The sequence below is a fragment of the Austrofundulus limnaeus genome, unplaced genomic scaffold, assembly GCF_001266775.1.
Source record: "Austrofundulus limnaeus strain Quisiro unplaced genomic scaffold, Austrofundulus_limnaeus-1.0 Scaffold139, whole genome shotgun sequence".
NCBI classification, from domain to species: domain Eukaryota; kingdom Metazoa; phylum Chordata; class Actinopteri; order Cyprinodontiformes; family Rivulidae; genus Austrofundulus; species Austrofundulus limnaeus.
In genome coordinates, this window is record NW_013952541.1 from 165913 (window position 1) to 181615 (window position 15703).

Here is a 15703-nt window from a genome sequence, read left to right on the forward strand (position 1 = left end):
AGCCGAGAGCTGCTGTTCTGCTGATGAGTAGTTGAAGTGGACCGAAAGCTGGTCGACGCCGGGAGACGGTCGAACTCTGGTCAGCTCCGTGTTGTTGTGCTGGATTATCATCCAGGTGTTGTGCTCTGTGGACAGGAAATTAGACTTTTTTAAAGTTGCGTTCAGAAGGGAGGAGCCAAAGAGGAAGACTGCTGTTCAGATTTACAGCACGATATAAAGCAGTGAGTAGCTGCTGCTGATAATTGAGTGATGTTGACTGTAATGAGCAGTGGTGGGCACCAGCCCGCTAAAGTGCAAATCCGCTAATTGTGGACCTAAATATTTTGTTTGCGCTTTAGCGGTTTCACTAATTTTTATAATTCATAAGTGGATTTGCGCCTTCTAAAATTAAAATGCAGTACCGCTAATAATTAATTATCTACCCGTCATCATTATCTTGAATAGCAGCAGGTATGGCTGTCAATGAATCACAACACATGTGATCTATCCAACAGCACCCCTCCCAGATAAATACACTTATTGTAAAAGTATACATCCTTGCGGACTGTTGCTTTGGGTCACGGTTCTCATTTCCCACAATGCTTTGTGTCTGCTTACGTAGCAGGAAGGCAATAGCAAAAACAGTTAACATTTGTAATCCTTACTAAAATTTTGTATGTATTGATTTATTTTACTTTATTATCAGAGCTCCTTTTAAAAAAAGTTTAAACGCTGGAGCTCAATACAATCGAACTCAGACATGATTTAAAGATGTTATGCTGATGAAGACTGACATCTTGTGGTCAACTGGAGCAACTACATGGAAAACTTTAAAATCCAAGCTCTTATTTTGAAGTTTGCAGATATTTTCCTGTACTCTGTGCTTTCGTTTCCCGTCACAAATCAAATCTGTCATGTACCCAGAATGCATCGCTTCAGTTTCCCAATAAACAGTTTTAAATTTACTTTATTGATGCTTCTTTAATGAAAAATCGACAACAAACAAAAGAAAAAGACAAAGAAGCAGCCGAACTAGCAATCCTCAACAACTTTTTAGAAGCAGCCTAACTAGCAATCCTCAACAAGTTTTTAATTTTTACACCAGGAGCTAAAGGTCTGTTTCAAGAACTCACATCCCCAGCACTCACTAGTTGTAGGATCAAGCTGTACATGGGTTCATACACCACTAGTTGGCAGTGTTGTACATATATTGTACATGAATTGTTGCCAGCTAGTAAGTGTCAAATTTATTTTGTGCTTTAAAATTAGCTTCCGCTAGTTTTTTCTACGGTATAAGTGCTTTTGAAGTTGCGGACCTAAATATTTTCGTAAGTGCTTTGGAAATTGCGGAGCTAATCTTTGGATTAGCGCTGCCCACCGCTGGTAATGAGGAGAAAAATGCCGAACTGCTGAAACGTCATAATGAAGATGATAAAACACCAGGAGATACAAAGTGTTTCTATAAGGGAGGAGTCTGAGTAAAGCATCATCATTTCGAAATCTGTAAACTCTAATGTGTGTGTGTGTGTGTGTGTGTGTGTGTGTGTGTGTGTGTGTGTGTGTGTGTGTGTGTGTGTTGTCACCTGTCATGTTGCAGTAGACCAGCTGGGGTCTGATCGCTCCGCTGCCGTCCACATCGATATAAAAATGTCCTGACGTGTTGCCGTTGTGTTTGTACGCCTCGCAGGACTGTTTGTACACAGCTGGGAGGAGAAGAACCAGGAGCTGATGCCTCACCGTGGAGGATTTTTTTATGAATCATCAACAAACAAATATATTTTAATCACAACAGTGGAAACTAAGCAGAGGATTTATTGTGATGCAGCCTTGATAAACTCCTAAACCAAATAAAAACAATATTGACTGATGTGAACACAAGCTCAATAAATAAAACTTTATCAGACCTTCATCAACCCCTCATCTTCCTCAAGAGGTCTCCTTGCCCTGTGCTCTGAGCCGATCAAATCTTTATCTTAAAGCTGACACACCTTCCTAATCTTTTTATCTCTTTTCTCTGAGGCAGAAAGGCCCGACGTTCATCGTGTTCCCTCAGCGTTGACAGATAAACAGAAACTCTCCACTTTTCACTTTTTAGGACTGAATGTGAGTYTGAACCGAAAGAGGAGTTTTTTTATGTGTTTTTTTTTTCTTTTTCTTTTATTTGCCTCATGCTTCAAACAGGCCGAAGTCTTCTTTTAGTGATAACAAAAGTTTGAAAGTTATTTTAAATCMTGTTTCTAAATGAAAAACTGTTTCAAATCTGCAGCAGGTTTGACAGAATAAAGACAAAAGTTTGGAGAAGCTAAAAGTAAGGTGATGAACCAAAAATAAGTACAACCCTAAGTGAAAACTAAAACAAGCAAAATAGCTATCAAAATAGCTAGCAACAAATGTTAGCTAAAAGGCAAAAATTAAACAAAGGGCTGGCTAAAACCTCATAACAGCAAAAAGGCTAGCTGAAAATGGGAGGCTAACTAAGACCTCAAAACAGCAAAAGGCTAACTAAGACCTCAAAACAGCAAAAGGCTAACTAAGACCTCAAAACAGCAAAAGGCTAACTAAGACCTCAAAACAGCAAAATGCTAACTAAGACCTCAAAACAGCAAAAGGCTAATTAAGACCTCAAAACAGCAAAAGGCTAACTAAGACCTCAAAACAGCAAAAGGCTAACTAAGACCTCAAAACAGCAAAAGGCTAGCTGAAAATAGGAGGCTAACTAAAACCTCAAAACAGCAAAAGGCTATCTGAAAGCTAGACGTTAAATTCAACCTCAAAGTAACAAAAGGCTAGCTGAAGGTAAGAGGCTAACTAAAACCTTTAAAGCAACAAAAGGCTAGCTAAATGTAACAAAAGAAAACCAAATTAGAGGTAATACATTCAACAAAATTAAATAGAAAAATAATGAGCAATCACAAAGACCTCAAATGTACTTTTATGGGGAAAATATGTGTAAATAAAGATCAAGATTTYAAAAACCATAAATGATGCAAACAGCAAGCATTAACAGCATTAACRGCATTAACACACACATTTCCTGAATAAGCTGAATGTTATGAATGGCTAAAACAGCTGAAAGCRCAGGGGTTGTTAGTGTTAAATAAAGAAGTAAATAAAACAGTACTGCTTTCTGACCCAGCATTCACAGCATTACTCAGCAGTATGACAGGTAAAATATGATGCTAATGACACAACCTGAGCTCATTCTGTCAGTTTCTGTGTTTCTGTGGTGACTCACAGCTGTGGCACGTGGCTCCGCTGTAGCCGCTGTCAGAACAGTTGCAGTGAAACGTGGTCCAGGACTGAGTGCAGCGGCCGCCGTGTTCACAGCGACTGGGAGAACACCTGRAACAGACGCGAGGAAAAGCTTCAGTTTGTTGTGTTTGCATGTGGAGAACAAATAAATTTCCCTGTTTTCTGACTGWTGGTTTTGGCACGGTGGACACTTGGAAGAAACTCTGCGGGATTTTGCTGCCAAACGGTGCTCAGTCCGAGCCAAAAATCACCTTTCATCTGTTTACTCTCGAGACGTAAACTTTGTTTTGTTTACATGAAACTGAATCATATTTTATGTTTTTAGGAGTCACTTATGAACACGTGAGCAGGATGATGAGACTGCCTGATCTGAACCTTTTAGAGTTGTTTATTCTCTAAAATCTCTCCTAAAATGTTAGTATGCTTGGAATTTCCTGAATGAGTTTGTTACATTTTCATCTAATTATTAAAAGAGATTTAATTTTATCTTTAGTCCAGCATGTTGTTCACTTCATTTCCAAATGTTTTTAGGAAGGTCAGACGAAGTGTAGCAAATATTCACCTTTATATATTTAGAGGAAACTATTTTTGTTCCATTTGTCTGAGAAATAAAACCCAAAGTCTTCACTGTTTTATTTTTGTTATTGTGGATGTTGAAATGACAAATCTTTATATAAAAATAGAACATTTGAAAAACCCTGGCTTTTAAAACAAGGACAAGCAATTTGTTAAATTATTTAATAAAACTAAAAGTAGCATCTTAAAAGGTACTTTTTTAAACAAAAATCTTGTCAAATCAAAATATGAAGCAAAAGCTACTTTTATTTTTTATTCTTTATGTAAACTACAGGGATATGATCCTGAACTAATGATAGTACTAGAAGCACTCGGAGAGCGCAAACCTCCGCCAAGGCCATATGTTTGTGTGTGAGTGTGTGTGTTTGTTTTGTGTGTGATTTATTACATTTTTTGTCATGTGTGTGTTAGTGTACAAGTGCTTTACAATGACTAAACACATAATAAATTACATGCAATAGAAGGAGTGGAACAGCAACTGAAAAAAGAAAAATATTTAGCCATAAAAAAAACAGAATAAACGTAATTTTTAAAGAAAACTTTAGTGTTATCTATTGGATAACAGACTTGAACGGGGTTTGGTGAGTTAGCTAGCTTACTTTTCCGATACAGGTGGGGGGAAAAACTCCAAAAATGTAAACACAAAATACTAAATTGTTAGGACGCGCAGGCCGACGTATTATGAAAATGATCTGTTGTTACATTAAAGTAACTTCAAACAGTAAGTTTTTCGATTTAAAAACAATTCTTTGTAAAGTTTTATTTACATGCGCCTTCGTGTGATTGGTCKTCTACACCGCTTCAGACAATCCCATTGGATGTCTACAGTCGGGGGGGTGACCTGTCTACGAAAAATCAGATGTGATTGGAAGTCTACGGTCAGCTTCCTTGAAGCTGATTGGCTGTTCCCGGGTCCGGATCGTGATCTGGATCATCACCAAAATTTAYCGGTGTGTTCCCTTGGCCAAAACCCACTTGTGTTGAAAATTTCATGAATATCTGTCCATAAGTTTTTGAGTAATTTTGACCACAGACAGACAGACAGACATACGCGACCGTAAACATTACCTCCCCCCTTGGCGGAGGTAATGTATACCTATGTATGCCTTTATACCTAATGTATGTATATGTATAATGTATGTATAATGTATGTAATGTGTAATATGTAAAAATAAAGATATGTTTGGAGTTTTTCCATAAAGACATACTTTGCCTAAGGAGGATTAAGGAAACTAGAAAAAAATTAACTTTTATTTTGAAATCTTTATTTTCTAATTCATCCATTTTCCATTTAAGTACACTTTTAYTCACGATACCCACACACAGTCTGTCAGGGAAATAGTTCACCGAGTGTTTCCGACAGATTCCAGTGAAAAAAGGTGCAGCAGGACAGTCAGATAACCACAGATGGACGACCTGTCTGCCTGCAAACAAGCTCACCTGAAACAACAGGAGCATCCATAATWTTCACTGTTGTCCCTCAGGCAGAGAGGAAGCAGCTCTTCATGCACTAAATCAGCCTCTATCAGCCCAGTGCCCCGCAGCCGGCCGTGAGCCAAATGACTAATTTACACACCGAGAAAAATCACACTAAACTGGTCTTAAGGAGAAAACCCACTCACGTCTTCAGTTTGGCCTGTAGACACAAACTGACACACGTTTGTAACAAAAAAACAGCAGCGATACGTTCAAAAGAACAGAATAAATAAAAGATGTGATGAGAAGCAGAAGGTCGAAGAGAGGCAAGGAAAACAGAACAGAAACAGAAAAAAACAAGATTTTAGATTTAAAAAATTCTGGAGACCATAAAACATGTCAACTACAGCAGCTAATTTTATAACAATACATTTAAATGAAAAGTTTTCACTTTAACTAAGATTTAAATTATGATAATCTTATGTTTAAAAAATGACAGATGTATTTGGTGACTGGTTTATCGTTTTAAATTAAAATGAAAAKACTCCATAATAGTACTTACGTAAAAGTCAAAACTGTTGACAAAATTTGGGAAAGTAAAAATACTTTTACACACTCTCTAAGAAATAAACCAAGTTAAGTAAATTGAGTAATATACATATCTTTTAAAGGAAATACGTATATTGTTTCACACTAGGTTTGGYTGAACCAGGTGACATGACTTGGTTTGAGTAAATTAATTGTGTTAAAGTGCAAAAACAACTCCTTACATGATGAGTTCAGACAGATTTAACTTTGTAACATTCCACCGGTGGGCAAAAACAGTACAGTTTCTGACTTTAAACAAATACAGTTTTAGATATTTTGCTAACAGAAATGCAGGGTTATGAACAACAGTTGCTCAGACATTGTGAAAATATCAATTTACATTTTGTAAATAAGTATCAGCAAAACAAGTCCATTTGAAGAATCAAAACATGTGTGACCCTTTTTTTCTTTTTCAAAATAAAAGCTTGTAACTATTCACTTTATGTTGACAAAGAGATAAAGTTGAATGTGCCTTTAGTAGAGGTGGGGGATTGGAAGAAGTGGGTATTTGAGGAAAATAGTTTGAGAACCACTGCTCTAAAGTGACATTTTAGCCAGAAATGACCATTTTAGGATCTACGTGCCTTTCTTCTGATTTTCTTCGGCTGTGTGTCGAGCTGGAAAAAGCAGAAGTTATAGGATTGTTCGGCGCAGAGCTGATGTAGAGCTCCCTGTGGACTGCACTCAATTTGTRCTGCTAATGGAGTGTTTGCTTTGGCTAATAATCCCCTTTGCTGTTTGCAGCAGYGCTCCAACACTTATAAAAAGCAGAGATCCTGCTCAGAAATATGAGCTGTATGTTGCAGCAGTGTCCGTGAGTCCATTTTCCAGCTGACTTTACTGCACAAAATATCCCACAAGGCCAATATTCAATCAGCCAGTAACACTCTAAGCTTTTTATCTGTTTTTTCCTGTTATTTTTTTTTTATTTTGTTTGTTTCAAGTGATAAGTCAGATCTTTGGAGGTACTGTAGTCTGCTGAACAGTGATGCAGAAGCAGAGCGACATTTAATTAAAATCATTCAAGCAGTTTCTCCTTATCTGGAGAGGATTTGTGGTTTGCTCAATGCTCGTGTCTGTGCACGTTTACGTGCTGCGTGTTGTGGTGTGTGAGCGTGTGCCTCTGATTTTTTTTTTTTTTTTTTGCGTGACTGTCTCGTTGCCTCTTGGGCTCTGGAGGCGGATTTATAATTGCTGTAATTGTCTCATTAATCGTGCCGCTATTTGGTGTGACGCCAAAACAGAAAAACGATTAGTTCTGCTCCCCCTCCCCTCCCCTCCACCTATCTGCTCCCCCCTTTTTTTCTCCTGAGACTGGAGCTGAGTCTGAACTGTCACAGATCATATAAAGTACTATTGAGCCATGCAGGAGTCACGGAAAATGGAAAATATCCCTCCAGAGGTAGAMGATACAAACTTGCATGGGCTAATTACCAGCTGACAGCTGCAAAATGTAATATTTCTACTTCGGTTTGGATCAAGCACTTCCCAATCACACCTACTGCCCTGCACACATACATGGTGTCACATGACCTAAGCTTGAACTAACTAGTCATACCTAAACATGTCAGAAAGTGCACTAGAACTAGTCAACATTGGCTGTTTCTGGTTCCGGGTCTAYGTGTATTCACAGTCTAGAACTGCTTCTAGGATTGTCTGTATCAGGGGCGGAGCAAGACTTTTTTTTTGCAAGGGGTGACCAAGGTGGTTTTTAGGGGGCCACACAAAAAAAACCCTCTGGGTTTTAAAATTCAAGATGGCCGACACAGCTAATTTATATGAACCTAAAGATTAGTTTAGGAGTAGCCAAAAACAAATTCTAAATGCTAATGAAAACAATTAAGATGGCCACCCCGGCTAGCTTTAAAAGGCTAAAATTCAAACTAAGTTTTATAACTTACTGAGATTAAATTCATTGTGGAGTAGCAATAAATTATCACGTGCCAATCATCAAAGCTAACGGCTAATKCTAAATAAAGCTAATGGCTAATGCTTATTTTACAAAGCGTTATAATTCAGCCATTTTTAAACATGCAAAGCCAAAAAAGAATTCTGGACGTAGTATCACAGAACAATCTTTAGCAAAATCTAAATGCAAATAAAAAAAAATCCAAGATCCCCAACCCACTTTGGGGGTGGCACCTGGGGTGGCCAATCAGGTGCCAGAGGTGGCACCCAGGCCACCCCTCCGGCTCCGCCCCCCTGGTCTGTATCACACGTTTAACCTCACCTGCTTCTGTTTGTATCAAAATAACAAAAAAATGGGACAATCCATAAAGCAAAACCTTTCTGGGTTCAAACCCTGCTGTAGATTAAAAAAATGTCTAAACTATCATTAAAATGTGTTCGTTAAAGCTTTAAATGTGTGGACAATCAATGCAAAAAGAGGTTTAAAGTAGCTTGATCAGAACAATATACTTAGCACCAAAATTAAGTAAATTTGTGTTTGGTAGATTATTTATTTGTAACAATGCTTCTTGGTAATAAATCTTAWAGCAGCACCTGGGGGTGGCAGAAACACAACCCATGTTCCTTACAAAKGTGGCACTATTTAAAAGGGAAAAGAAAAGGCTTCCCAACGGTATAAGACGTATTATCAAGAAGCATTGTTAAAACAAAGAAATAATCTACCAAACACACATTTCCTTATATGTTGTGCTAAGTTTACATATGATATATGGATATGTTCTGGGCTTTGTGGTCTCCAGATTTTAATMTAACTTGGATTTCTGAATGTACACAACAGATAGGTTTAGAACCCTGATAAATAAAGGGGGAAAATATGCTAATKGTTGAACTGTGGATAAAACCATTAGTTTCTTGGCTCAGGCACAGGTTAAGTTCAAGGTTAAATAAAACTACTTCTGGAGGAAACAAGATGGGATTCATGCACTTATGGAATAGCAGGTTCAGTCGTTTAACAGTCACGAGGAATGGTTAGGAAATAACTAGAACAGCTGGATAAAGACGTCAAACCTAAAACGTGTGATGTAGTCTCACCGTGAACAGACACGTTCACCAGGATGGCCGAGTGGTTAAGGTGTTGGACTTAAGATCCAAATAACTGTTATTTAGTTTTTCTACAAACTAAAATTGGAGGACATTTATAGTTAAGGCTGTGCCCTAAAGATGCTACTTCWAATAGAAAACACAGATTTGACATAAAACTAGCTTCAAAAACACCCATGTGATGTTTGTGTTTTAGTCTAAAAATGATGCAGAGAGTTGAAATACTGTTTCTTTTAGAATTTTTTAGTCAAATAGAAACCTGTCCTTGCTGGTTGTAATGTGCCTCCTGCAGCAGCGTCGGGTGTTTGTTGAAATCCTTATGAAATTAATTAAAATCGACCTCATTGCACAAAAAGTGGTCAATGTGAAAACAAAAAAAATCTAATCTGATGATCCCCAAAAGCTGTACTTAAAACAGTTTTTCCGACTCTTTTTACACATTTCACCTAATTTCTAAAKTTGGTTTTGATTAAATTAAATTTTTGAGTTTTATCAGGTCTGTTATGTGGTTTAGCACCGAAATTATTATAGTAAGCACATAGAAAATATCAGTAAATGACCATTTATTCAACCTCATAATGTGGATCCAGCTAAAAGCTTTGTAAAGTTGCATCCATTAATTTATCTTTTAGTAGAGTTTTATTTTATATAAACAGACCTGTCCATGATTCCACACATATCAATCAGCAGGTTGCTGTAGTTCCCCAGCAGCTTTTGTTGAACCAAGATCAGGTCCATGATTTTGTTGTCCAGAGTGAAGGTGCGCATGCAGCCCTGGAATGAGCTAAAGCTGCGTCTACATTCCTGAGCGTCCTCAGCAGGACAACCTGAGGAGAAAACAATCAGTTATTGTGATTTTTTTCTTCTTTTTATTCAAACATTTCTTGTTTTTAGTTTGTCAGCATCTCCCTGTTTTATCTGTCGGTTTCCTTCAGTCCTTCTCCTCTGCTCCACACGTTCGTCAGTTGTTTCAACTCACTAAAACTAAAGTAACAAAATCCCAGCCAGAAACTACAATTAGCAGAAGGCTATGAGAAGCTAAAAGTAGCATACCAATAGTCAAAACCTAAAACTAAAACTAGCAAAACAAAAGCTAAAAAATAAAAGTAGTAAAAGATTAGTTGAAAGCAAAAAGTAGCAAAAGAAGACAAAAATAGCAAGTATGCTTAGTCATCAATCACATAAAATTGTAAACTAAAATTAAAAGTTTAAAGGGGACATATCATGAAAATTTCAATTTTTTAGCTGTTAAATGCATTTTGTTGTGTACTTGGAGTTCCTGCAGAAAAGTTGAATTTAGTCTCTCATTTAGTATTTTTTTATTATTTTCTACAATGTTTTCTGAATAATTACATCACGGTATTTGCGATGGAACTACTACATAAAGTCTGGACTTACAGCCTGCAGTCTGGACTCCAGACCAGACATAAAGAATTTCAAATTAATGGCTGAAATGGATTAAAACAATATATTTTAGTACTTGTGTTTGTTTATTTAAAGGAGACATATCATGTAAAATCCACTTTTTTAGCCGTTAAAKCCATTGTTGTGGACTTGGAGTCCCTAGGAGGCAGAAAAGTTGAAGTCTCTCTCAGTGCTGCAAAGATATCTTTATATTCTGTTCGGGTCATATTTTTCAACGCGTTCAGTTTTCTCTATTTTCTATGATGTTTTCTGGATTATTACATCAAATTATTTGCAATGAAACTACCAAAGATCTATTTTTACCTTCTATAATTTGGTGGACTTCAGACTCTGGCTCTGGGTCAGACTCTGGCTCCAACAAGTGAGGCTGGATGGAGAAGTCTTCCCTTGTTGACGTCTTCTAATTAAATTGTAAATAAGTTTCTGCGCAGCTATATAGTCATAAACCCCTCTATCAAGCTAGAACGAACCATTTTGGAAGCTAGAAGGGGGCGGGGTTGGAAGTGCCTTGTTTGGATTTAAAGAGACAGCCTCAAAATGAGTTAATATGAGACACACCCCAGAAAAGGGGCGGGGCTTGTGGAGTCACAGGAGGAACTCAGACCCAAGCATTGTAGTTTTACTTTATATTGACCCCAAGTGAAGGATTTAAATGTGAAAAAGAAGGATTTAAAAGCATCACACGTCTCTTTTTAATTGATTTTAGGAGGTAGGCTGATATAAGTTTTAAACTATAAATATACWATATAAATATTATGAACTTTTTCCTCTTCAGCAGTTTCCTCACACATGTTCGATGTTTAAATATGAATGACCATATTTCCTCTTACCACCAAAGAAGAGGTGAGTTTCTGCAGCGACAGAAAAAGGCAGGCCGGCCTGAACGTTCCCTCCGTCCTCTTCATCCACAGAAACCGTCAAACGACCTCGTCTGGWGTTCAGCTCCACCGAATGCCACTGACCGTCACTGAGAGCAGAACCTGACAGACAAATCCTCCTCACTAACCCTGAATAATATTACATATCATCATTAAGGCTGCACCTCAACAAACTCAATATCTGCACTCAAACCATCAGGACTACATTTCTATTCAGACTCAAGTCATTCACAGTGAAAAGAACATTTAAAGGAAAACTATAGCTGCACTAATCAATCGTAAACGCAGCAGCAGAAGGTGAGCTCCATCCTCCATGTGATTGACTTGTTACAAACACACGGCTGTGTCAGCTTTTATCTCTACGTTGTTAGGAACAGATCAATATTTCATTATCTGCTGCTACATTTTTTTAGTGGCAGCGGTTTGATTTTGAAAAAATCAACTTTGCTTAGCTCAGAGATCAATTTAGATATGAGATTTAATTTTTAGCATAAAGTTATCRTTAACTTTGTCGGGGTAAATGTTCTGCAGTTGTCTTCCTTAGATAAACATGTCAACTGTTTCCTCCAACCTGTTTGTTGGCGCCACACTTTTTAACCCCAAAACAGGTATTAAGAGACATTTCTCAACGATTGTGTGGTTTTACCGAGCCTCACCGTGTGCGTTTTACTGACAAATAGACGTGTCACACACACGGTCTGCTGTGGTAATCRGCAAACAGATCCATGGACATTTCTGCATAAATTACACTCAGCGGCACGAAAACGGTTCTGCTCCAGCTGCAATGATGTGACATCCATCTCACTTCTGTTACAGAACAAATGTAACGTGAGTAAAAGGACATTTTAAAACTATTCATGTGTGATCATTTTCATGCACATCACATCAAAAGTCTTCATGTTTCTGAAAAAGCATGAAAATAAAGTGTTTCAAAACAGCTCAAACGTGTGCAAAATGCTAATTWGTTTCATGATCACCAAAACTACCCACACTGTTATGGAAGACCGAAACTGCCATAATTAGAAATAAAAGCAGAAAAATAAATGGACCACTAAATACACTTAAAATGCACCAATTAAATTAAAAAAGGATGACTTTACCTTATGTTTTATAATTAAATTGACCTTCATATTTATTTTTCCAGCTTAGTTCCARTGAATTATATATTTTAGCACATTATTTACATTTTACTTTTTAAAAAAATATATATTTGTTTTTCCTTTTACTTGCACGTGCATTTGTGTCTCTTAAATTATTATATTTAATTCGGTTTTTATAATTTTTCCCACAAGTCTTTTCATTTCCATGTGTTGCTTTTGCTTTACCTTAAGCATTTCTGCCTTATTATGCAAATAAAGTGGGCGGGGCTTCTTGGGTCAGCTCCTCTCCTATTGGACAACAGACAGGAAGGAGCAGGATCCATGTGCAGGTCTACTGTGCATGCTTGTGCTGCCTCAGTTTAGCTTAAAGTTTAACATTTAGTTAAAAACAAAAGCAAGGAGGAAAATATTTACYGGTGCATATGTTTTAAATGAAACTTTCAACTTGCTGACTTTGCAAAAAACTTTCTTGTTTTAAATAAAATAATATGTAAAATAATATAGACATGATAAGAGGTTTGAGATTCATTCTGCATAAAAAGTAAAAACTTACATGTTAAACTTTACACTAATTTGGCCTAAAAGTCATTGTTTTATACTGAAAAACATCCAGTTAACATGTTGCAAACATTTAGTTTTTGGTTTTAGAGACGTAAACAAAGATCCTGATTACATTTTTTAACTTAAATTATTTCCTGACCTGTGCTGAGCTCCAGCAGCACCCTGCCTCCTTTCTGGACCTGCAGCTGGATTCTGCCCTCGCTCAGGTACAACCAGACCACGCCCCCTTGCAGCAGAAGGTCAAAGGTGAGCAGGAGCCCCGCCTCGTTCCACGTCCTGAACTGAAACCCTACGGACACGCCCCTCGACRCCGACGACGTCGCCCACGGCAGCTGGAGGAGGCTCCGGGGGCCCGGGAACGTGACGGCGACAGAAACGGGCTCGGGACAGGAAAAGGTCACGTTGCCCTGGAAGAGCAGCGTAAAGAGAGAGAGGTGGAAAAATGATTACGGGAGAGATAAAACGACGGAAAACATGAATATTAATCAGCAGCAGAGGGCGTGTTGATGTGACCTCATGTCACGGTGATTTCATCAGCGAGTCTCCTTAAAAAGGACATCAGTATTAACATAATGAAAGCAGCAAAGCTCAGGAGATAAGGAAGTTGCTGAAAACACCAAAGTCACTCAGTTGATGGTAAATGGAGAAAAGGTACAATAAATAAATAGAAAACTCAACCTGTTGGTTTACTGTTAGTGATGATGACACTGAAGCTGCAGCTGGAATTTATTTCATCTCTGAGCAGAGTCGGCCTGCAGGACACTTAAAGCGATCCACAATAACTCATGTTCCAGTTACTAATTTACTGTGACAAACACAGCAGCCGTTCCTCCTCCACACCTGATCCCTCTGTTTTTATTCTCCCTCACAGAGCCATAAGAGGCCATAAGTGATAACTGCARCCGTAACTTTGCAGAAATTTCCCTCGGAGCCGCAGGACCACTCCGAACATCTTCAGTTCAACTTTTTAACGTTTCCCCGCTGAAGCTCCTGCRGGTCCTGCTTTAACAGGATTATTACCAACAAAACTAAACTCGTCTYTTTGCTTCGCATCACAGAAACCACGAGAAATGAAGTGCTTCGTCTGACAGGGGAAGGCAGGATTTTCAAAATAAGACTGAATTTCAGAGGATGTCATTAAAGCTAAAATATTGACAATGAATATTKTAGTGACCAATAAAAGCTAAAGATTATAAATGAGAAAAATACAGTTTAAAGCATGGATTTTACAAGCCCAATACATGATGCAGTTTGAATGTGCAGCCACTTTATTATTTTAAATTTATTTTAAGAGCATTAACAGCCCCTTCCTGTTTTTAATGATGATTTATTTCACMAAAGAGATGTTAAACAAAGCCTGTTTTAAAAGCTGGACACTTTATTTCTCAAGAAAATAACACATTTCTAAAACATCTCTGTATTATTTTATAGACAAACACAGAGTTTATGTTTTCAGATTGTAAATAGACACGTTTAAAAATCAGTAGCTCACTTTTTTCTCAGTTATCTTTCATAATTTTTGTTCTTTCTAATCTMTATTAAGATTCAGGATTATTTAGGAACAATAGATCTTGTCTCTGCTCAGTTGCAAACAGTGACTTGTTTTGTTTTTAGCATTTAAAGACATAAGTACATTTATTTGTACTTACCCTGACAGAAACTCTGTGGTCTCTGAGTTTAACCAGTTCAATCAGGTTGAGGTCATTAAACAGCAGGTTTTCTACGCAGCCGTGGAAGTTCCTCTTGTTTGGTTTCTGAGAGGTGGGACCCTGAACTGACCCCACACTCAGCTGAGAGGGAACAGAAACGGACAGAGCGTTAGTTTATTCAGTTAAAGTAGACATGTCGTGCTTTTAAATCCCTCTTGTTCACACTGAAATCTTTCAGCTGGGGTCAGGAGCACAACATGCTTTCTGAGGTGGAGGCGAACTCATTAAAGATGCTCAAAGTAGTGATAAAAATAGTGATAAAAACAGGTGAATCGCCCTTTAGCCATTTCCTGAATCAGAAACTGCAATCAGAAACCAACTTCAGCTTTGTCTCCTGTTGCTTGTTTTTTGGTGTTTCGTTAATAAAAGCTCTAAAGAGTGCACTGTGGTGTCCTTTTTACCTGTTTATAAAACATTGTGGTGGGGGGGGGGGGGGGGTTAAAAGAGCAGAGAGGCACCTATTGATTATATAATAAGCATGTGTATCATCCAATATGCATAAAGAAGTTTTGTAGTTGGTAAGTCCAGACCTTATTTGCAAAATCTGTCACACATAATTTGACTTAATAGTTCAGAAAACATCATAGAAAATAAAGAAAACTGCACGGGTTGACTCAAACAGAATATAAAGATATCTATGCAGCACCACGAGAAACTAAATGCAACTTTTCTGCACTCCTAGAGACTCCAAGTCCACAATAAAATGCATTTAACAGCTAAAAAAAATGATTTTTTTGCATTATGTCTCCTTTATTTTGAAGAAGTTTCCCCACATTTGATCTCCTAGTTCTGAGATTCTTAACCTATGGGCCGCGGCCCAATTGTGGGCCGTGAGCGCCATCTTGAGGGCCTCAAAAGAACAGTTTTTAACTTTAGGTCGCAGAGGGCCGTGGGACAGCGTTGATTTTGAATAAGGTGCAATACACTTTCTCACCTCTAGAAGCGTTAGTGCGCCACTCAGTTGTTTAACAACTTTTTTAATATGTAGAAGAAGAACCTTAGAAACCTGCTGAGAATAGAAACTTATGCTGTGTCCAAAACAGCAGGACGGGTCCTCCGAAGGTCGAATTCGTCGGCCGCATACGTCACAGCGCCGCGACGAAGGACGTCCAAAACTGAAGACTCCTCCTATACGGCTGACAAATACGTCCTTCCTTTGGCCTGAATCGAAGGACAGGTCTGATGGATCCTTCCTGTCCCAGCATATCCC

At 38.0% G+C, this 15703-nt stretch overlaps 1 protein-coding gene across 1 annotated transcript in view; it reads right to left on the reverse strand.

Annotated features, from left to right (window-relative positions):
• LOC106522895 (contactin-associated protein-like 4) overlaps nucleotides 1-15703 on the reverse strand; it is a gene marked incomplete in the record, with an annotated part of 103624 nt that overhangs the window by 30015 nt on the left and 57906 nt on the right. The window contains 6 exon segments of the mRNA XM_014016126.1: nucleotides 1563-1682; nucleotides 3215-3321; nucleotides 9479-9647; nucleotides 11076-11225; nucleotides 12924-13191; nucleotides 14434-14574. Of these exon segments, the coding sequence (XP_013871580.1) occupies nucleotides 1563-1682; nucleotides 3215-3321; nucleotides 9479-9647; nucleotides 11076-11225; nucleotides 12924-13191; nucleotides 14434-14574 (955 nt within the window).